At 49.5% G+C, this 22726-nt stretch overlaps 1 protein-coding gene across 1 annotated transcript in view; it reads right to left on the bottom strand.

Moving 5' to 3' along the window:
* The window catches only part of PIWIL1 (piwi like RNA-mediated gene silencing 1), a 465014-nt gene that overhangs the window by 406144 nt on the left and 36144 nt on the right, over positions 1-22726 (bottom strand). Inside the window, exons 4-5 of the mRNA XM_040347413.1 lie at positions 14710-14835; positions 8739-8950 (exon numbers count right to left, since the gene is read on the bottom strand). Coding sequence (XP_040203347.1) covers positions 8739-8950; positions 14710-14835 — 338 coding nt within the window. The remainder of the gene's footprint in view (positions 1-8738; positions 8951-14709; positions 14836-22726) is intronic.

Here is a 22726-nt window from a genome sequence, read left to right as displayed (position 1 = left end):
CCCCCCTTACAGCCACCACCCAGCATGCGGAAGGAGGGAGAGGAAGGGAGAGAGGAAAGCAGGGCGGACCCTTATTCGACCTCCCCAGGAAAGCACCAGCCATACCACCTTGCCAGGGCAAGGGGCCACTACTTACCCATCCTGCAACAACCGGCTGGAGGCATTCCGGACAGAACCAACGTCCGCTAAACGGCATGGCTGTCGGCCAGACACACTGTGACAAAGCCATAGAGACCGGTCATATGTGCGCCCTGGAACATGTAGTTCCCCGGCCACCCCTGGAGCAAAGGGGCCTGTTGTGGACAACCCAGAGCTGAGGGCCGGCACACGCTCGATGGCCGAGCATGGGGGGACTACAAGGATCCAGATCCAGCCTGTCACCCAGTCGGCAGTTGATAGTAGATCTCAGGATCAAAAAATGCAGGAACAAAACAAAATAAAAGCGAAAAAAATCGCAAAAAAATTGAAGAAGTACATGCACTCCAGCAAGGACATGTCTACTCTTGACGCTAGGCAGAAAAAAACTGGGGCTGCTGAGGCAGAGTGAGGGATATACCCGGGGGCCCCGAACTATACTGAGAAGTGTTTTAACACTTGAAGTGCTGTTTTTTTTGCCTAGTCTCTCCTGGAAGAATGATAAACCCTAAGGTCAATTGCTGCTGTGTCCGTCAATGAACGGACGAGAAATGGCGGCCGTGACGCAGTTTAAATTCCACAGTGATGCACCAAACACCACACTACACAGCAGCATACAGCAGCACCCCCCAGAGTAAAAAACACAGCCCCCGCTATACACACAGGCCCCGGTGGTAATAAAGAGACCCCAGAAGGCCCCCCTCACAGCCGCTACCCAAAATGGGGAAGGAGGAAGAGTAAATAAGGGAGAGAGGAAAGCAGGGTGAACCCTCAGTCGACCTCCCAGGGGAAAATTCCAGCCATGCCACCTTACCTGAGCAAGGGGCCATACTTACCCGTCCTGCGACCACCGGCTGGAGGTATCCCAGACAGAACCAACGTCCACTAACGGGATGGCTGTCGGCCAGACACACTGTGACAAAGCCATAGAGACCAATGAGGTCCAGAGGAATGAGGAATGAGGTCCAGACGAAGGCACTCCTGATGTCCAGAGTCTGAGAAAACATGAAGGGGAAGAGTTTCATGAGTGACCAGTCCAGAACGGGGAAGAGAGCCGTCGGCCAAGTGAACTTGGAGGTGGAGGTCCTTAGTGCGGCAGGGAACGTGCAGCTTCTGGGCCAAGGTGGAGTCCAAGAAGCAGCTGCACGCTCCAGAGTCAACAATTGCCGGTAGGCGGGTTGCCCCTTCCGGGGGCTGTAGAGAAAGAAAAAGAACAATGTAAGTCTGTGGTAGATGGGAGACATGGTAATTGAGAGCTGGTGAAGGTTTCGACTTACTGGGTCTCACCGGACAGGTGCGGAGGAAGTGGCCATCCCCTCCACAATAGAGGCAAAGGTTAGCTTGACGCCTATGCAGTCTTTCCTCAGGAGTGTGGGTTGCTCGCACAAGGCCGAGTTGCATAGGCTCAGGATCAAGTAATGAGGTGTTAGATGGAACTGGTGGAGGTGTGGGCACTGGAGGCAATCGTGGCGAGGCCCAGCTAAGACGAGTGGCCTGGAAACCGCTCAGAACGCCGCTCCCGCGGGCGTCGGTCCAGCTGGGTGGCGGACTGGATCAAACCCTCCAGTGAAGTGTAATAGTAAAAATTGCGCTTATCCAGCTAAATAATTAATGCACATAAATTAATATACCACAAGAAATATATAAATCAAAAGAAATATATATATGAAAAAATAGGGAAGGCAGCAGTTCTGGTGCCGAAGCACAAATACAAGAACAAGGAAAAGGGGGGTTAAAACTGCGCCATGGCACCCAGACTTCGTGTGTTATAAAGTCAATTGGATAAAGTAAACTTCAAGGTTTAAAAAGAAGAAAGTCAATAAATTCTCCATGGGTTCCACGATCCTAATGTACGGAATGATGAATCCCACCCTGATGGTCCACACTTTATTCCTTATATAACTCAACTGCCAGAGTCATGAGCAGCTTACCAGATCATTGACTTAAAACGACAGTCGACTGTGACCCAGCCGCGGCCTTTAAGGAGAGGAGGGGGGGGGGGGAGACCCACTTACTAGATGTATCACTCACTCCCCAGAGATTGATAGAGACGCAGAGTCTGTGAGAGAGGGTCCACCGTGATTCACAACACACTATGTGTGAAATCCCACCACCGGTATTAGAAGCAGCTTACCAGAACTCCAATCACAAACAACAGTCGGCTATGACCCAGCCGCGGCCTTTGGGGAGATTCCACTCCCTGGATGAAATCGCCACTTGCACCCTGTAACAATGACCACATAAGCATCCAGCATGCATGAGTAGAGATCTCCACCATTTGTTGCCAAAAATGCAGTGAAACCATTTAGAACTCACATTTTCCACATCCTCCAGTGAAGCACGGGTCTAGGACCGTGCTAGTTCATCTTTAAGAGCCTCGGAGAGGCCTTGACGGTACTGGTATTTTAAAGCTACCTCATTCCAGCCTGTGTCAGCTGACCATTTCCTGAACTCAGCGGTGTAGTCTTCTACAGGCCGCCTCCCTTGGTTCAAATTATGGAGGGTGGCTTCCGTGGTGGCTGAGCGTAGGGGATCATCATATAGCTTGGCCATGTGTGTGAAAAAAGCGTCTATGGTATCCAGAATCAGGCTTTTCTGCTCCATTAGGCTATGGGCCCAGGCCTGGGGTTCATCTGAGAGAAGGGAGATAACGAACCCCACTTTCACAGCTTCCGAGCAAAAAGTTCTGGGTTGAAGGGCAAAATACAGGGTACAGGCGTTCTTGAAGGCCCGGTTCTTCCTTCGGTCACCTAAGAAACGTTCAGGTGTGGGTACTCAGGGTCCCGGGTGCGTGACCACCACTGCTGGGCCCGCAGAAGGCTGAGAAGCTGCATGCCCCGTGGGTTGAGCTGCGAATGCAGCGGAAGGTCCAGGTGGGACGGCTAGTTGCTGCAAGCGGCCATCAATCTGGAGATATCCCTCTTGAAGTTTCTGTACCGCTTCAGTTAGAGCAAAGACTTGTTGGCAGAGAGTCTCAAAAGGTGAGCGCGCCCTGTCGGCCTCAGACATCTGGCTGGTTTATACTATCAAGGATCGTACTTACCAAGGCCAAGGTGCTGCGGACGGCTCATCTTTGCGAACCAGCGCTGACCGCCCTCTGGTGGTGGGAACAGAGCGGGGAAAGCACCAGGAGGCACTTGTACCGTAAGCGGGGTAACTGGGTTGAAGTGCAGGTATGGATGGACACAGGAAGCCACTGGTGACACCTGGTGGACAGGTGAAAAATCCGGGTACACAGGATACTCAAGCAGGAAGTAGCAGAGGACAAGTCCAAAGGCAAGCCGGGGTCAAGGGCTGGAGAGACAAGCAAAGTCCAAAGGTTCAACCCGGGGTCTGGGGTTGGAGAGAGCAGCAGAGTCCAAAGGTTCAAGCCGGGGTCAAGGGTTGGAGAGCAGCAATCCAAGGTGAAGCAATAGGTCAGGTATCCAATCAGGGAGGTCAGGCAATCCAGGTCAAAAGGCAAGGTAAAGCAGTGGAACACATACAGGAGCTGATGATAAACCAGCAACCTGTCATGTGTCAAGAGGCAGGTTTAAATAGGGCGGTCAAGTCTCTGATTGGCTCCGAAGGAGCCGCGTGCGTGCATGCCCGTTCCCGTGCACGCGTCCACGCACACCCGTCGTGCCGCCAGACCACGCATGCGGGCGCGCTGCATAGGTACGCGCGATAGCGCCGTTCTTCTGCGCATGTGCGCGAATCCGTGGCTGACAGAACTGGTGCCCTGACACCTAGTTAGGAGGCATGAGGGGGAGGGAGAGAAGAGGGAATGGTGGAATAGAACCCACGGTCAACCTCCCTGGGAATGTCCAGCCGTCCCAACCTGCCGAGGCAGGGGGGAATGGTACTTACCAGTCCTGCGAGGCTTGCTGGAAGCATCCCAAACAGATCCACCATCCAAACAGTACGGTGGTAGCTGTCGGCCCGGCACACTGTGACAGAGAAAAAACTCAAACACTAAAGGGCCCACAGGGAGCCAGGTCCGACTTCTATGCTAGGCAGAAAAAAACTGAGCTGCTGTGTGCAGGGAGAGGGGTTGTACCTAGAGGGACCGCCTCCAGGGCTTTACTGTACAGTTTAACCACTTAAGGACCGCCTCCTGCAGATATACGTCGGCAGAATGGCACGGCTGGGCACAAGCACGTACAGGTACGTCCTCTTTAAGTGCCCAGCCGTGGGTCGCGGGCGTGGCGTGCTCCCGCGACCCGTAAGGAAGCTCCGTGACCGTGGGACCGAAGCTCTGTGACCGTGGCCGCTGGAGTCCCGCGATCGGTCCCCGGATCTGAAGAACGGGGAGAGCTGTTTTTTATATATATATATTTGGGGGATATTTATTATAGCAATAAGTAAACAATATTGATTTTTTTTCAAAATTGTCGCTCTATTTTTGTTTATAGCGCAAAAAAAAACGCAGAGGTGATCAAATACCACCAAAAGAAAGCTCTATTTGTGGGGAAAAAAGGACGCCAATTCTGTTTGGGAGCCACGTTGCACGACCGCGCAATTGTCAGTTAAAGCAACGCAGTGCCGAATCGCAAAAACTGGCCGGGTCCTTTAGCTGCCTTACGGTCCGGGTCTTAAGTGATTAAAGTTGGATTAACACATTAACAATGTTTCTGCCTACTCCTCTCCTGATAGGCTAATACCCTATTGTTAAGATTAAGCTGCTGTGTCCATCCATGAACACAAGAGAAAAAATAAAAAACCCAGTGGTGATTTAAATACCACCAAAAGAAAGCTCTGTTTGTGTGAAAAAAAAAGGACAAAAATAATTCATATGGGTACAGTGTTGCATGTCTGAGTAATTGTCATTCAAAGTGTGAGAGCACTGAAAGCTAAAAATTGGTCTGGGCAGGAAGGGGGGAAAAGTGCAAAGTAGGCAAGTGGTTAATGTATTTATAGCAGGTTACAAAATGAACTGTTTGCACTGCCCATATGTGACAAAACAGACAAAAAATAATTGTCCATGGAATGATTTATCGTTCGAAATTCAATAATTACATTGTGGCAAAAAACGTTTGCTCTAAAGGCCAAGTATTATGCGTCAACAGATTTGATTAATTTTTATATAGTGTATGGCTAGCATTAAGTTATCTAGCAGTGGGGTTTATATAGCAGATGTGGACTTTTTTTCATAGTGTCCAATAGGGTTGTCCCGATACCACTTTTTTAGGACTGAGTACAAGTACCGATACTTTTTTTCAAGTAGTCGCCGATACCGAATACCGATACTTTTTTTTAATGTGTCCCCAAATGCAGCCATGTCTCCCCACAAATGCAGCCATGTCCCCCCACAAATGCAGCCATGTCCCCCCCATATCCAGCCATGTCCCCCCCATATATGCAGCCATGCCCCCCCCATATCCAGCCATGTCCCCCCCCATATGCAGCCATGTCCCCCCATTATCCAGCCATCTGTCTCCCCCCATCCAGCCATCTGTCTCCCCCCCCATCCAGCCATCTGTCTCCCCCCCATCCAGCCATCTGTCTCCCCCCCATCCAGCCATCTGTCTCCCCCCATCCAGACATGTGTCTCCCCCCCATCCAGCCTTGTGTCTCCCCCCCATCCAGCCTTGTGTCTCCCCCCCATCCAGCCTTGTGTCTCCCCCCCATCCAGCCATCTGTCTCCCCCCATCCAGCCTTGTGTCTCCCCCCCATCCAGCCATCTGTCTCCCCCCCATCCAGCTATCTGTCTCCCCCCCATCCAGCCATCTGTCTCCCCCCCATCCAGCCATCTGTCTCCCCCCCATCCAGCCATGTGTCTCCCCCCCCCATCCAGCCATGTGTCTCCCCCCCCATCCAGCCATGTGTCTCCCCCCCATCCAGCCTTGTGTCTCCCCCCCATCCAGCCATGTGTCTCCCCCCCCATCCAGCCATGTGTCTCCCCCCCATCCAGCCATGTGTCTCCCCCCCCCCCATCCAGCCATCTGTCTCCCCCCATCCAGCCATCTGTCTCCCCCCCATCCAGCCATCTGTCTCCCCCCATCCAGCCATCTGTCTCCCCCCATCCAGCCTTGTGTCTCCCCCCCATCCAGCCATGTGTCTCCCCCCCATCCAGCCATGTGTCTCCCCCCCATCCAGCCATGTGTCTCCCCCCCATCCAGCCATGTGTCTCCCCCCCATCCAGCCTTGTGTCTCCCCCCCATCCAGCCATGTGTCTCCCCCCCCATCCAGCCATCTGTCTCCCCCCCATCCAGCCATCTGTCTCCCCCCCATCCAGCCATCTGTCTCCCCCCATCCAGCCTTGTGTCTCCCCCCCATCCAGCCATGTGTCTCCCCCCCATCCAGCCATGTGTCTCCCCCCCATGTGTCTCCCCCCCATCCAGCCATGTGTCTCCCCCCATCCAGCCATGTGTCTCCCCCCCATCCAGCCTTGTGTCTCCCCCCCATCCAGCCATGTGTCTCCCCCCCCATCCAGCCATGTGTCTCCCCCCCATCCAGCCATGTGTCTCCCCCCCCCATCCAGCCATCTGTCTCCCCCCCATCCAGCCATCTGTCTCCCCCCCATCCAGCCATCTGTCTCCCCCCCATCCAGCCATCTGTCTCCCCCCCATCCAGCCATCTGTCTCCCCCCCATCCAGCCTTGTGTCTCCCCCCCATCCAGCCTTGTGTCTCCCCCCCATCCAGCCATGTGTCTCCCCACCTTCCAGCCATCTGTCTCCCCCCCATCCAGCCATGTGTCTCCCCCCCCATGTGTCTCCCCCCCATCCAGCCTTGTGTCTCCCCCCCATCCAGCCATGTTTCCCCCCCATATGCAGCCATGGCCCGCTTACCTGCTACCGCCGACTGTGTACAGTACTACGGCCAGGAACATTACAGCTTTGAATAGCTTTAATGATTGGAGCCGCGCTGCGTGTATAGACACTCCCCCTCGCTCAGGATTGGACAGTTCACCCGAGCAAGGGGGAGTGTCTATGCGCGGCGCCAATCATTACAGCTATTCAAAGCTGTAATGTTCCCGCCCGTATTACACAGTCGGCGGTAGCGGGGATGCGGCGTAACGGCGGCGGATCGCGGCGGTGGTTTGCGGCTCCGGTGGCGACGGCGGGGGGGTTAAGTATTCTATTTGTGTATCGGGGCAGGGTATCGGCGTCTGAGTACCGCCGAAAAAACTCGGAATCGATACCGATACTAGTATCGGTATCGGGACAACCCTAGTGTCCAATCACATGAAGGTAGTTCCATATAAACCAATCATAATGATTTGAAGTAGCCCGAGTTCTGTACTGTACAAGCTGGAAATACCAATTGATCTGTCAGAAATCCAGTGAGCTCCTAATTTCCTATAGAAAACTGACATGCCCTTTGCTGCAAGGAAATCCCAAGCAAGCACAGTTCTTTGTGAGAATACAGAACCACACCTGCTTAAGTGACAGCAATAAGGCTGGGTTCACACTACGGTTTTCCCGTCCGTCAGCCGCATACGATTTCAGTATTGAAAACGTACGGGCCCGGACGGGAAAACGTATAGATAGACAATGCATTGCAAATCGTATGCCCTCAGATGCATCCGGGTGCGTACGATTTGCTGGCAAAACGTTTTTTAAACGTACGCAAAACCGTGTTCAACCACGGTTTTGCGGCCGTTTTTAAAACAGTATGGCAAACGCATACGTTTTTCTTTAACATTAACGTCAATGGAAAACGCACATATGTGCGGTTCCATACGTTCCCGTCCGTTTCAGCCGCATACGGTTTTTCATATAAATCGTATGCGGCTGACGGACGGGAAAATCGTAGTGTGAACCCAGCCTAAGAGGGGGTTTTCTTCTAGAATCAAGCACAGTTGACAATACTCCTTAAAGGGGTGGTTCACCCTAAAAACGACTTTTTTTATTATTACAATGGCCCCCCACATTACAATACGATTAAGGCTATTATTATTTTTTTGAAGCTGTACATACCTTTGTACAGCATATTCACCCGTTGCGAGTCCCGCAGGAGTGGGCGTTCCTCACATGCCTGTGATTGACATTTTGACCAAAAACGAGCTCCCCCCCCGTCGCGTAAGCCGCGTCACGGTTGGCGAAAGGAGCCGAACGACGAGTCGGCGCTATACTGCGCATGCGCATCGCCGTTCGGCTCCTTTCGCCAATCGTGACGCAGATTACGCGACGGGGGGAGCTCGTTTTTGGTCAAAATGTCAATCACAGACATGTGAGGAACGCCCACTCCCGCGGGATTCGCAACGGGTGAATATGCTGTACAAAGGTATGTACAGCTTCAAAAAAAATAATAATAGCCTTAATCATATTGTAATGTGGGGGGCCATTGTAATAAAAAAAAGTAGTTTTTAGGGTGAACCACCCCTTTAAGATTTCAGTGCAGCAGAGGCAACTCACTACAGGAAGTTGTTGCGCCAGATTTCTAGCAAATCAAAATGCATTTTTAGTAGAACACACACTTTAAAATTTAAAGACTAGCCTTGGAATAATTTACAAGAGCTATAGTATAAACACCGACTCCCATCATTTACAAAACCGCCAAACAGGCAACATATTTTCTAACTTTTCAAATTTGGGAATTATAGGAGAAAAAAAACAATTTTAATCTCATATATTTAATAAACCTCATTTACATCAGGATATATTTTGATTATAATTTACCTTTTTCAGTTGTTTGGGTAAGAACAATATTGTTCCATCAAAGGCATGGGCTTTTCCAATCAAATCCTCATGCTGAAACAACAAAGCTGATCTCAAAGATCTGGATTCCATCTGTGGACTGTAGCCAACATGATACTGATACAAGAACCACTTGGGCTGGGAATTCAGTTTAATATGGTTGGTAAACAGCTGGATAGTTTTGCCAGAAACACCTACAAAAAGACCAGTATAGTTTAGTGCTGAAAACAATTCACAATAGTGGCATTTTAAGTGGTCATTGCTCTGTAACGTATAAAAGAAAATTGTGCAGTAATTTTATTAGCATAATAAGCATACATTTCTATTTTTACAATAGAAAATAGACTTTTTGACGTGCCTTTAAAATCCATTTCTTGGATTACAATACAGGATGCAGGCAAAAAAAAAAATGAAAAAAGTGATGACCCCATATAACGTTTCAGTTCTTCAGCAAGTAATAAGACCGCGAGTGGGGGAGTTAAACCTGAAGAGCCCATGTTCACTGGAAAGAGGAAGGCAGTATGGAGTTTCAGTCTATGCCCAGGATCATGACTTCCAGTTTGTAGCCTTGGGAAACGACAAACTGAAGAAAAAGGTCTGAATTATCCTGAACCTAGGACTGACATGTAGGTAAAAACGCATTTTTTCCCCACTTGCTGAAGAAAGGGGGGTGCCCTGTCATTGTGTAGAAGGCACAGAACCAGTCGTTTTCCCCGTCGAGTATGCAAATTAGCTAGATACGCGAATTTCTGAACGTACGCGCGGCCGACACAGTAAAGTTACGTTTACGTTAGGCTTGTCCCGGCGTAAAGTTGCCCCTGGGTGTATGAGGCGCAATCAATGTATGGCCGTCGTTCCCGCGTCGAAATTTAAAAATTTAAGTTGTTTGCGTAAGTCGTCCGTGAATGGGTCTGGACGCCATTTACGTTCACGTCGAAACCAATGACGTCCTTGCGACGTCATTTGGAGCAATGCACCCTGGGATATTTTACGGACGGCGCATGCGCAGTACATTTGGCGCAGGAACACGCTTAATTTAAATGCTTCCCCCCCCTACCCGCCTAATAAGCAACTTTACACGCAAGTGCTTTGTGAATAAAGCACTTGCATGAAAAACTCGCTGCGGAGTAACGTAAATGAGATACGTTACGCCCGCCCAAATTTACTCCATTCTACGAGAATCTGGGTCTATAACTTTTGCACAAACCAATAAATAAACGCTTTTTGCTTTTTTTTTTTTACGAAAAATATGTAGAATACGTATCGGCCTAAACTGAGGGGAAAAAAACTTTTTTTTATATATTTTTGGGCATATTTATTACAGCAAAAAGTAAAAAATGTTCCTTTTTTTTTTTTTCAAAATTGTCGCCCTATATTTGTTTATAGCGCAAAAAATAAAAACCACAGAGGTGATCAAATACCACCAAAAAAAAGCTCTATCTGTGGGGAAAAAAGGACACCAATTTTGTTTGGGAGCCACGCCGATCGACCGCACAATTGTCAGTTAAAGCGCCGCAGTGCCGAATCGCAAAAAGTGGCCCGGCAGTGGACCAGCAATATGGTCCGGGGCTGAAGTGATTAATAATGTCATCCAGAGAGAGAGGCATCAAAAAGCTTTTCACCCTTAAAGGGCAAGTCCACCAAGGCCTTCCTAGAAGACTTCAGCCAGATCAGGTGGCGCAACACCACCGCATGGACCAAGGCACTGGAGAGCAAGGGAAGCGTATGCAGGGCTGACTCGCAGACAATTTTAGGCCCTGTAAAAAACTGGTTGGCCAGCGCCACACAGTCCGGAGGAGCCTGATGCTCCTCCAACCCGACACAACATCTTTGCCCATTCAGTAAGTGTCTGAGAAACTATAGCCCCGGCCACGAGCGGTCGCACCGCCGACCCCACCACCGTGAACAGCCTCATCCCTCCTATCTGCGGGGTCCTTGAAGGCAGGAGCCCCTTCCACAGGTAACGTGGTCGCCTTGTTAATTTTGGACACAGGGGGGGTCCACTGACGGGGGAGAAGTCAATTTTTTCAGGAAAGTCTCCTCAAACGGATAACGGACCGCTAAACATTTTGGGGCAGAAAAAACGTTTGCGGCAGATACAATTTCTTGTACAAAAGCTTTTCCAGATAAGGAACACAAGAAAACACCTTAGCAGTGCGGGCCGGCTTACGGAACCCAAAAGGGACCGGCATCTCCGTCGAATCCTCAATTTTTAGAGTATGCGACACCGCAGTGATAAGAGCTTCTACCAGCGCCCTCTCATGCGCTGACCCTGATGCAGAGTCATCCTCAATGTCGGTGTGGTCGAGGCCTGCATCCTCTAACACATAGGAACCAGGGCCGGGACCAGTAGCTGGGCCCGATTCCACGTCAGAGGCATCCCCTGAAGAAGGCAGGGGAGGGGGCGCTTTTTACCCCCTTTTTGTCCATGCGCCGCTTCCACCCTGGCAACAAATGCCTCCAGGGCCGCCACCATAGCGTCCACAGAAACTGCAGGTGCAGGGGCACTAATAGTCAATTCAAGAATGTCTGGGGGAGATGCGTCCGGTTCCGACGCCTTGCTGACCCACCACTTGCCACCCTTAGAGATGTAAGGCAAGACACACAGACCACCCTCCTGGCTGCAGCAGAGGGACAAGGGACCCCCCAGAGGATTCACCACTCCGACCAGGCACGGTACAGCTGCCGTCCGCCTCCTAGAGTGCTCTCCCCATGCAGTCCCTCAGGAAGTCGGCTGGAGCCGTTCTGGCCACTAGAGGCAAAATACACCTCCCAAAATGGCCGCAGACCGGCCGCTCTATAAGCAGAGCACGCGGGCTACAAGAAAATGGCCAGTGAATAGCGCTGTGCGCCGCCAAAAGATTGACTACGAGTGCAGTAAAAAACACACAGACAGAAAACATCCCCCCCCACACACACAGGGCAACAAGAGCACCCCCCCGGAGAACGGACCTGCCACACAGCCTCCAGCCCTAGGATGGAACCCCCCAGGTGGACCCCCGTATCGCAGCCGTCCCAGCTACCCAGAGTGTAGGGAAGAAGGGGAGGAAGGGAGAGAGGAAAAGCAGGGCGGACCCTCTATTGACCTCCCCAGGAATGCCCAGCCAGACCACCCTGCTGGAGCAGGGGGACTGCTACTTATCCATCCTTCCATGACCGGCTGGAGGCATCCCAGACAGAACCAACGTCCACGCGGTTACGGCATGGCTGTCGGCCCGGCACACTGTGACAAGGACATAGAGCCCGGTCATATGTGTGCCCTGGAGCATATAGCTCACTGGCCACCCCTGGAGCAACGGGGCATGTCATGGACGGCCCAGCGCGTAGCTAAAAGGCCGACACACGCTCGATGGCCGAACTGGGGGGACTACAAGGATCAAGGATCCAGCCTGTCACCCAGTCGGCAGTTAATTGTAGATCTCAGGATCAAAAAAGTCGAAAAAAGTTAAATAAAAGGAAACAATTTAAAAAAATCCCCAGGCCACATGGGCCCACAGGGAGCCATGTCATTCTCTTGTGCTAGGCAGAAAAAACCTGAGCTGCAAGATGCAGGGAGAAGGGGATGTACCCAGGAGGACCGCCCCCTGGGCGGTACTGTACGGTGTGATGTGATTTAACACTTGACATGCTGTTTTTCTGCCTATTCAATCACATAACAGGAGGATAATACCCTAAGGTCAAGATGCTGCTGTGTCTGTCCATGAACGGAAGAGAAATTGGGTATTGGGTTTCGCCCCTCCCAGAGGGTGTCATCAAGGACATCCCCGCACCCTGGATTGCACTGCTGCCATACACAGAGTGCTCTGGCTCTCTGCCCCCCTCTGCTTCACACTGGTGCCACACAGACTTATTAGGGGTTCTCACCCCCTTATCCAGCCATGGGCTCACTCTGAGCTCCCTCCTACAGTCTATGACCACCCTACTTGAAAATCTCATCCTGCTTCACCTCCCACTCTCTACACTATGCCCGACGCCTTGCTTACAGCAGACAGAACTACAGAGGAGGCATCTGGTATCGATGCAGAACACTGGAATCATTGGGCAGTATATACCCACCACAATGTTGATTTGCGGCAGGACTCCTGGGGGTTCTGTTTAACCCGGTTAAGAAACACTGTACTAAACTATCAATTTATCAAAGAAAAACGATTTACTTGATATAGTCTTCAAAAGCTAAAAGTCCAAATATAATAATTCTACATCTTTGCAGTCTTTCTAAACTTATTTATAAATGATTATATTTTTTTTAGCAAACACAGTGTTCTGTCTAGAAGTGCCCCCCCCCCCCCCCCCCCCAATCGTATAGTGCCCGGGACAAACGGCGCATGCGCCATAACATCATAGCACAACAGCTGATTTGCCGATCAGGGGCTGACGTAACCATGGCGCATGCGCACATTGTAGGAGGATTCTCTCGATGGGAGGTACCATTTAACCACTTAAGCCCCGGACCTTTAGGCAGCTAAATGCCCAGGACAGGTTTTGCGATTCAGCACTGCGTCGCTTTAACAGACAATTGCGCGGTCGTGCGACGTGGCTCCCAAACAAAATTGGCGTCCTTTTTTCCCCACAAATAGAGCTTTCTTTTGGTGGTATTTGATCACCTCTGCGGTTTTTATTTTTTGCGCTATAAACAAAAATAGAGCAACAATTTTGAAAAAAATTCAATATTTTTTACTTTTTGCTATAATAAATATCCCCCAAAAACATACATCTTTTTTTTTCCTCAGTTTAGGCCGATACGTATTCTTCTACCTATTTTTGGTAAAAAAAATCGCAATAGGCGTTTATCGATTGGTTTGCGCAAAATGTATAGCGTTTACAAAATAGGGGATAGTTTTATTGCATTTTTATTAATTTTTTTTTTTACTACTAATGATGGCGATCAGCGATTTTTTTCGTGATTGCGACATTATGGCAGACACTTCGGACAATTTTGACACATTTTTGGGACCATTGTCATTTTCACAGCAAAAAATGCATTTAAATTGCATTGTTTATTGTGAAAATGACAGTTGCCGTTTGGGAGTTAACCACAGGGGGCACTGTAGGAGTTAGTGTTCACTTAGTGTGTGTTTACAACTGTAGGGGGGTGTGGCTGTAGGACTGACGTCATCGATCGAGTCTTCCTATATAAGGGATCACTCGATCGATGCAGCGCCATAGTGAAGCACGGGGAAGCCGTGTTTACATACGGCTCTCCCCGTTCTTCAGCTCCGGGGAGAGATCGCGACGGAGCGGCTATAAACGAATAGCCGCGCCGTCGTCCCGGATCGATCCCTGCAGGAATCCGACCGCGGCATGTAGCGGGGGGGTCGCGATCGGACCCCCCACCCGCTAGAAGGCAAGGACGTACCTGTACGCCCATTTGCCTGTACGTGCCATTCTGTGGACGTACATATACATGCGGCGGTCGGGAAGTGGTTAAAAGGCACAATTCAAACCTATACAAACAGTGGGGGGAGACTGTAGTTCTCAGATTGTGCATCGCTGCTGGAGGGTAGCTAGTGGCTGTGTTGCAGGGCTGGTTTTGTCTGGGTTGCAACCCCTCTTTTCACACAGGCAAAACCGGGTGTTCAACACAGCAAACCCGCCCCGCAACACAGACAAAACCGGACCATCAGCACACTGCGAAGCCACCCCACAACAGTGAGGCACAAAGTGAGAACTACAGTCACCCCCCGCTGATTGTATGGATTTCAATCGTGCCGTGAAATGTTATCTCCCATCGAGAGATACCTCCTATGATGTGCGCTTGCGCCCTTGGTCACGTCACTCCAGCTGATCGGCATCTCAGCTGGAGTGCAGCTCCGTCTTGCGCATGCGCGGGCACTATTCCAAGCGGTTTAATTAAACAGAACAGCACATAAAAATAATTAACATTACATAAACTTTAGTCAAATGAACCTTATGTCACGTCAGATTAAAAAACCCAAAATTGATATCAACTTACCTGTTTTAGAAACTTTCACATGCTCAATCGTCTGCCTAGTGCAAACGCCAAGATCATGAAAATCACGTTTTCTGCCACCACGTTCTCCTATTGATATGTCTTGAAAACCAGCTGAGATGGCCAACTCTAAATTATGGAAAAAAGAATATTAACAACTAAACTTGTGCTGCTAAATTAAAAAAATTGGATTTTTGCTTTACCGTAAAATTATTTTCTTGGAGCACATTACAGGACACATGGAATCCTCATATCTATTACAATAGGTAATGCTGTCACCTTCAGGTGATTGGACACTGGCAAATAATGACAGGAAATCTTCTCCTAGGCATAATCCCTCCCTTTTAGGCAAGGCTTCAGTTTTTGTAGGAAGCCATAAATCATAAAAGAGGGGTGAGATCCCTGTATCCTGTGATGTACTCCAAGAAAAGGATTTGGCAGGTAAATCAAAAATCCCATTTTCTTTATTGCATATTGCAGAACACATCTTTATCTCCAATACAACAGGGATGTCCCAAAGCACTAGCTATGGCTATGGAATGGGAGGACAACATGGCAACAAGCCAACAGGCACCACACAACAGAACCAGAACAGGTTAGAACCTTGCGCAGCAACCTGCAAAATGTAGTGTCTAGAGAGGCTCGAACAGGCAATTTGTCTGGCAAAGGATTGTGTTCACGGCACCATAATTTTTTTTTATTAATAATTATTTTTATTTAAAGTATTTCATATTACATATACATATAAATATCAACACCACTGCATCTCTCATAGGCGAAACTCTCATTCAAATTTTATTTAAAAAAAAGATAAGTTTCCCTGGTAACAAAACCCAACTGTAAAAAGTTCTCCTATATCATTGCACCCACTCTGTGTTGTGGTCTATATGCCCATCTGCTCCAGTTAATATTAGCACACTTATCTGTCCTGGAGTCCAGCCCTGTTGGAAGCGATAGCTCGTCACTCTGCTGCCCCCACCGCCATCCTCGATGAGGGAACCAGGAAGTGAAGCGCTCCGGCTTCACTGCCTGGTTCCCTACGGCGCATGCGAGAGTCGTGTGCGCCGGCTCACTGGTGCCCGCTGTGTTCTTGGAGCTGTGTGTTTCCCAGAACACAGTGGGGGGATCTGACATCCTGCCCGCAGTCTACCCGCACACCGTGTGGCCGGAAGTGGGTGCAAATACCTGTTAGACAGGTATCTGCACCCCCCTCCCCCCTGAAAGGTGTCAAATGTGACACCGGAGGGGGGGAGGGTTCCAATGAGCGGAAGTTCCACTTTAGGGTGGAGCTCCGCTTTAAATTCATAATTTATTTTCCCCTTATCTTACTTTTTACATTATAACTTGTTCGTCAGGCAGTTAAGGATTCTTCTAACTGTTATGTATCACGTACCTGGTAGCCAGAGCCCGATGGTAGGAGAAGGCCTCTCTTACAGCTCCGGCTCGTGAGCTGCCGGATTGGGAACAGCAGACTCAGGAGCCTGGCGGGGTAGGAGTGCCGGCGTGCTGGGTAGGTGAAGCAGGTGCTGACTTCCTCTGGACGGGTAGGCTGGAAGGTGATTGGATCAATGATAGCAGACGGAAGCAGAGTCAGGTAAGCCGGGTCACAACAGATGGTTCAGGTAATCAGATGCAGCAGGCAGAAGAGTAATCAGGGTACAAGCAGGAAGGTCTGGCAATGGTAGGTCAATCAGAAGAGGTGGTCAATGGAAGCCGAGGTCAGGATCGGAGAGGTACGGATGGTCAAACAAGCCGGGTCACAAGTTCAATCAGAAGTTCAAATCAGGTAAGCAGGTTCTCAGGTTCAAGTTCAATCAGGGACTGCAGATCAGACAGCAACTTGCAGGAAGCAAGGACTGAGCTTTTAAAGGCGTTTTGGCGCCAAGGAGGGTTCACGTGCACGCGCGCGCTCCCGCTGCGCACGTGCACGCGCGCGCGCCGCTGACGCACGCGCGCGCGCCGCTGATGCACGCCGCTGTCTCAGCCCAATGCTGGGCTGACGATTTTGGAAGGTGAGTCCCTGACATTGCCCCCCCCCCCAAGGGGCAACCTCCGGATGCCCAGTCGGGCCATTTTGTCAGGGTGAGCGAGAAAAAATGCACGTATTAGTCTTTTGGCATGGATATTACCTTCGGGTTCCCAGGAATTGTCTTCTGGTCCATAACCTTTCCACTTGATCAGGAATTGGTTTTGTCCTTGTCTTTTCCTACAATCCAGGATAGTCTCTACCACGAATTCCTCGTTGCCATCGACATGGATCGGTTCGGGAGGTTTGGACCCCCTATTAGGAAAAGGATCTGGAACTGCGGGTTTTAACAAAGAGACATGGAACACAGGATGCACTTTAAGAGAATCAGATAAGGATAGTTCATATGAAACTGTATTGATCTTTCTTTTGACCGGAAAGGGTCCCAAAAATTTTGGTCCCAATTTCTTGGATGGACAGGCTAGTCTAAGATTGTTCGTAGAAAGCCATACCTGGTCTCCCGGTCTCAGATCTAGCTCACCTTTCCTTTTCCTGTCAAAGAACCTCTTACTGTCAGCCTGGGCCTTGGTCACCGTCTCCCGTAACAGTTGGTTATTGCGGTTGAGGAACTCCATAGTGCTCTGTACAGCCGGAACTGAGGACTCTGAAAGAAAGTCTGGTAAAAAGGTTAAGTTGAAACCATAGTTGGCAAAAAAGGGAGATTGCCCCGTAGCAGAATGACTGGCGTTATTGTACGCAAATTCTGCTAGGGGTAACAGAGACACCCAATCATCTTGGGAGAACGTTGTAAAACACCTGATGTACTGTTCCAAAGTCTGATTGGTTCTTTCAGTTTGCCCATTGGTCTGAGGATGATAGGCCGAGGATAGAGCAAGTTCAATCTGTAGCGTCTTGCAGAGAGCTTTCCAGAACCGAGAGGTAAATTGAACTCCTCTATCTGACACGATGTTGGAGGGCACCCCATGTAGTCTGACGATTTCTTTAATGAATACACGAGCAGTCTCAATGGCGGAAGGTGTATTCTTTAAAGGAAGAAAATGGGCCATTTTGGTCAAACGGTCCACAATCACAAAAATGACAGAACAACCCTCAGAGCAGGGAAGTTCTACAATAAAATCCATGGCGATCATTTTCCATGGTCGATCGGGTACAGGTAGTGGTTTCAGTAGGCCCCAAGCTTGGTTTCGGGGTGTCTTGTTCCGGTTACAGATAGGGCAAGATCGGATATAGGACTTGCAAAAATCCTCCAAGCCGGGCCACCAGAAGGTGCGGCGTACTAGTTCCAGGGTTTTGCGAACCCCAAAATGTCCTGCCAGTGGGTGATCGTGCAGATGTTTTAAAACTTCGACTCGGGTCATTTCAGGTACAAAAATTTGGCTTCCTTTCCAAAATAATCCATCTCTGGACTCTAGAGAAATATTGGGAGGTTTTGAAGATTCAGATGACGCTCCTCTAAGTAATGATATAAGATCGGCATGTAATAGCAGAAAGCTGTTTTCTGGAAGAATGGTGTCAGGGGTAGAGGTGTCCTTTGGGTTGTCAAACATTCGGGACAGAGCGTCTGGCTTGACATTCTTTGATCCAGGACGGTAGGTGATGTGGAAACAGAAACGGGAGAAGAAGAGAGCCCAGCGGGCCTGTCGAGGTTTCAATCGTTTAGCAGTTCTTAAATATTCCAGGTTTTTATGGTCCGTATAAATTAGTACTGGATGTGCAGCACCTTCCAACAGGTATCTCCACTCTTCTAATGCGGCCTTGATGGCCAATAATTCACGATCACCTACGTCGTAGTTTCTCTCCGCAGGGGAGAGTTTTCGGGAGAAGAAGCCCACCGGGTGTACTAAGTCCTTGTTCCCAAGTCGTTGAGATATAACGGCCCCTACAGCGACTTCCGAAGCATCCACCTCAAGGAGAAAAGGTAGAACCGGGTTGGGGTGACTGAGGATCGGAGCAGAAGTGAAGAGTCCCTTCAAGGTGTCGAAGGCCTTCTGAGCCTCGGAGTTCCAGTGGAAACGGAAATTTTGTCTGGTGAGTTGTGTAATGGGAGCCACGATGGAAGAAAAACCTTTAATAAAGCGTCTATAGAAATTTGCAAATCCTATAAATCTTTGTACCCCCTTTTTATCTAGAGGTACTGGCCAGTCCAGAATGGCAGACACTTTCTTTGGGTCCATCTCGATTCCCGTCGGGGAGATCACCAGACCCAGGAACTGAATGGTGTGTAACTCAAATTCGCATTTTTCTGCCTTTGCGTATAAGCCGTGCAGGCGGAGCCGGTTTAAAACTCTGCAGACATGCTCCCGATGTTTGTCTAACGAGCCAGAGAAAACCAGTATATCATCCAGGTAGACGATGACGAAGATGTCTAAAAAGTCTCTAAACACGTCGTTGACGAAATGCTGAAAGGTAGCAGGAGCGTTGCATAACCCAAAAGGCATGACGAGGTACTCGTAGTGGCCATACCGAGTGCGAAAGGCAGTTTTCCACTCATCACCGTCTCTGATGCGAATTAAATTATAAGCCCCCCTCAGGTCCAGCTTGGTGAAAATGGTGGCGGATCTTAGTTTTTGGAATAATTCAGGTATTAGGGGCAACGGGTATCGGTTTTTAACCGTGATGTTGTTGAGCTCCCGATAGTCGATGCATGGGCGAAGGGTTTGATCCTTCTTGGCAACAAAAAATATTCCAGCACCCGCCGGTGAGGTGGATGGCCGAATGAATCCCTTGTTTAGGTTTTCATCAATGTAAATTTTCAGAGCATCTTGTTCTTTCTCGGATAATGGAAAGATGCGCCCAAAAGGGATCTCAGCCCCAGGAAGCAGTTCTATCGGGCAGTCATAAGGACGGTGAGGTGGTAGGGAGTCGGCCCCCTTTTTGCTGAACACATCGAGGAACTCGTGATAATGTTCCGGGACGGACTGGAGTAAACTGGGATCGGTGTTCAGGCATAGCAGAGTGGGAGAAAAACTAGGTACTTTAGGTAAACAATATTCTTGACAGTACCGAGAAGGAAATCGCAAAGTTCCAGAGGACCAATCAACCTGAGGGTTATGAATCCGGAGCCAGGGAATGCCAAGAATCACAGGAAAAAGAGGAGAGGAGATCACATCCAAAATTAATAATTCTTTATGATGAGCGGAAGTAGTAGCGGGTAGAGGAAGGGTTTCTTGTGTTACTTGTCCTGATTTAATGTGGGATCCATCAGCTAGAAAAACGGAAAGTTTGAAGTTCTTCCTTCGAAGAGGAATATTGTGTAGGTTGGCAAAGGCGGCATCAATGAAGCAGCTGCAGGCCCCGGAGTCAATAATTGCGTTGACCGGAATCGTTCTTCCTTGGAGCTGAAAAGACAGAGAGAGAGCAAGGTGGTTTGTATTGACTGGGAGAGCGGAAACGTTGAGAGAAACAGAGGAATGGCACTTACGCATCTTGGTGGGACAGTTGGCGACGTAATGACCGGGCTCACCGCAGTATAGGCATAGATTCAGTTGACGACGGCGTGCTCGTTCTTCTGGAGGCAATGTGGGTCGCATGACTCCGAGTTGCATAGGCTCAGAAGTATCTGGAGGAGAGCTGGCAGGACTTGGGCAGACAGGTGGTTGATATCGGGATGCAGGCATGGGTGCTTTGGTAGTGACCCAAACTGGACGATTTAAATGAGAAGAACGTTCGGTCCGTCGTTCCCGTAGGCGTCGATCAATCTGAATAGCCTTGTCGATCAAATCTTCTAAGGTATCAGGAACCCCGATGCGAGCCAGTTCATCTTTTAAGGCCTCTGAAAGTCCCAGGCGGAACTGGTGTCGCAGAGCTGCGCTGTTCCACTGAGTGTCCGCACTCCAGCGGCGAAAGTCCGCGACATAATCCTCCACTGCTCGGCGGCCTTGTTGAAGTGCGAGCAGGGCGGCCTCGGCAGTGGTAGTCCGCTGAGGATCATCATACATTTGTGCCATGACCCGAAAAAAGGCTAGTAAAGTCTCTGTGTTGGTGCCATTTTCTTCCAATAATCGGTGTGCCCAAGCTAGGGGCTCTCCTTGAAGAAGAGAAACCACAAATCCCACTTTAGTGGCTTCTAGGGAAAAAGTCCTTGGTTGAAGGGCAAAATATAATTGACAGGCATTACGGAAATCCCGGAATTTGGAACGATCCCCGGTGAATCGCTCTGGCATCGGAACTCTGGGTTCGGGCGGTAGCATTACTACGGATGGAGCAGAGGCCGATGGAGATGATCTGGCAGCGGATGTAGAAGCTGTGTCTCCGGATAGGTTCTGTACTTGACCTTCCAGTCGCATGTAGCCGTCCTGTAGGTTCTTTACAGCTTGTGTGAGGGATGCGAGGTGTTTGCAAATCTCCTCCATGGCCGGGGCCATTCCTGAGGGCTCTGTCATGGCTGTCTGATACTGTTATGTATCACGTACCTGGTAGCCAGAGCCCGATGGTAGGAGAAGGCCTCTCTTACAGCTCCGGCTCGTGAGCTGCCGGATTGGGAACAGCAGACTCAGGAGCCTGGCGGGGTAGGAGTGCCGGCGTGCTGGGTAGGTGAAGCAGGTGCTGACTTCCTCTGGACGGGTAGGCTGGAAGGTGATTGGATCAATGATAGCAGACGGAAGCAGAGTCAGGTAAGCCGGGTCACAACAGATGGTTCAGGTAATCAGATGCAGCAGGCAGAAGAGTAATCAGGGTACAAGCAGGAAGGTCTGGCAATGGTAGGTCAATCAGAAGAGGTGGTCAATGGAAGCCGAGGTCAGGATCGGAGAGGTACGGATGGTCAAACAAGCCGGGTCACAAGTTCAATCAGAAGTTCAAATCAGGTAAGCAGGTTCTCAGGTTCAAGTTCAATCAGGGACTGCAGATCAGACAGCAACTTGCAGGAAGCAAGGACTGAGCTTTTAAAGGCGTTTTGGCGCCAAGGAGGGTTCACGTGCACGCGCGCGCTCCCGCTGCGCACGTGCACGCGCGCGCGCCGCTGACGCACGCGCGCGCGCCGCTGATGCACGCCGCTGTCTCAGCCCAATGCTGGGCTGACGATTTTGGAAGGTGAGTCCCTGACACTAACTAACTAGACCATATCCTTTCAAATTTCTTTGGGCAGCCTCTATTAAAATATGTATCCCTATTTAGTGATAGACTGCTATTTACTAAGGACTTCCAAAAGCTCACAGAAGGAAGAACGTTTTTATTTTTTTTCCAATTTAGCGCAATTGCCTTTCTCGCATAGAATAAGCAGACTTATTTGTGTTTTTTTTCCCAATTATGGAAGTCCTATTTTCAACTAGCCCCAACAAACAGATCTCCATCTTTCGACTCAAAGTAACCCATGTAACTGCTGCAATTATCTCTAAAACCTCTGTCAAAAATTTTAAGATCCAGGAGAGCCTCCACATATCCAGCAATCCTGAGCATGTAGTGGGCTCATTGTATGCATCCTATATGACGTATTATATGGCCTATGCGCCATTTTAAATTGTATATTTCGATCTGTAAGGGATACCAATACTTGAAAAGGAGACCCCCATATGTCCTCCCATTTCTCTTCATCCAATTCAGGAATATCTCGCTGCCATTGTTCTGAGTGTTCAAATTTCTGGTAACGACCCCATAATCAAATGACTATATAAACTTGAAACATGTCCTTTTGAACGACTTGTTCTAATTTACACTCTTTCAACTGGAACTTACCCTGAACAAATTGACCTTGTAAAGCATGTGAGAGTTGCATGTATCGAAAGAAATTATGCCCAGGAATGTTAAAATCTTCAAACATTTTTCTGGGTGATATTATCTTTCCTTGGTGTATCACCTGAACTACAATTTTTACGTTTAACTTTGCCCACACCCCTACATCTGTAATAGAACCTAAATGGGGCAATTTAGGATTACCCCTGTGGTGGTAGGACCCTGCGCGACCTTAAAGACTGTTGGTTTACGCCAGATTTTGGAGAGCAAGGTACGCTAATTGCACAGCTGTGTGTTTGGCTATTTAGTTCTGACCTGACTATGGCTCAGGGTCCCACCCAACAGACAGGAAGTCTGTTCCTG

The sequence above is a fragment of the Rana temporaria genome, chromosome 1 (genome assembly GCF_905171775.1).
Source record: "Rana temporaria chromosome 1, aRanTem1.1, whole genome shotgun sequence".
NCBI lineage: Eukaryota > Metazoa > Chordata > Amphibia > Anura > Ranidae > Rana > Rana temporaria.
This window is presented reverse-complemented; position numbering and strand designations above follow the sequence as displayed.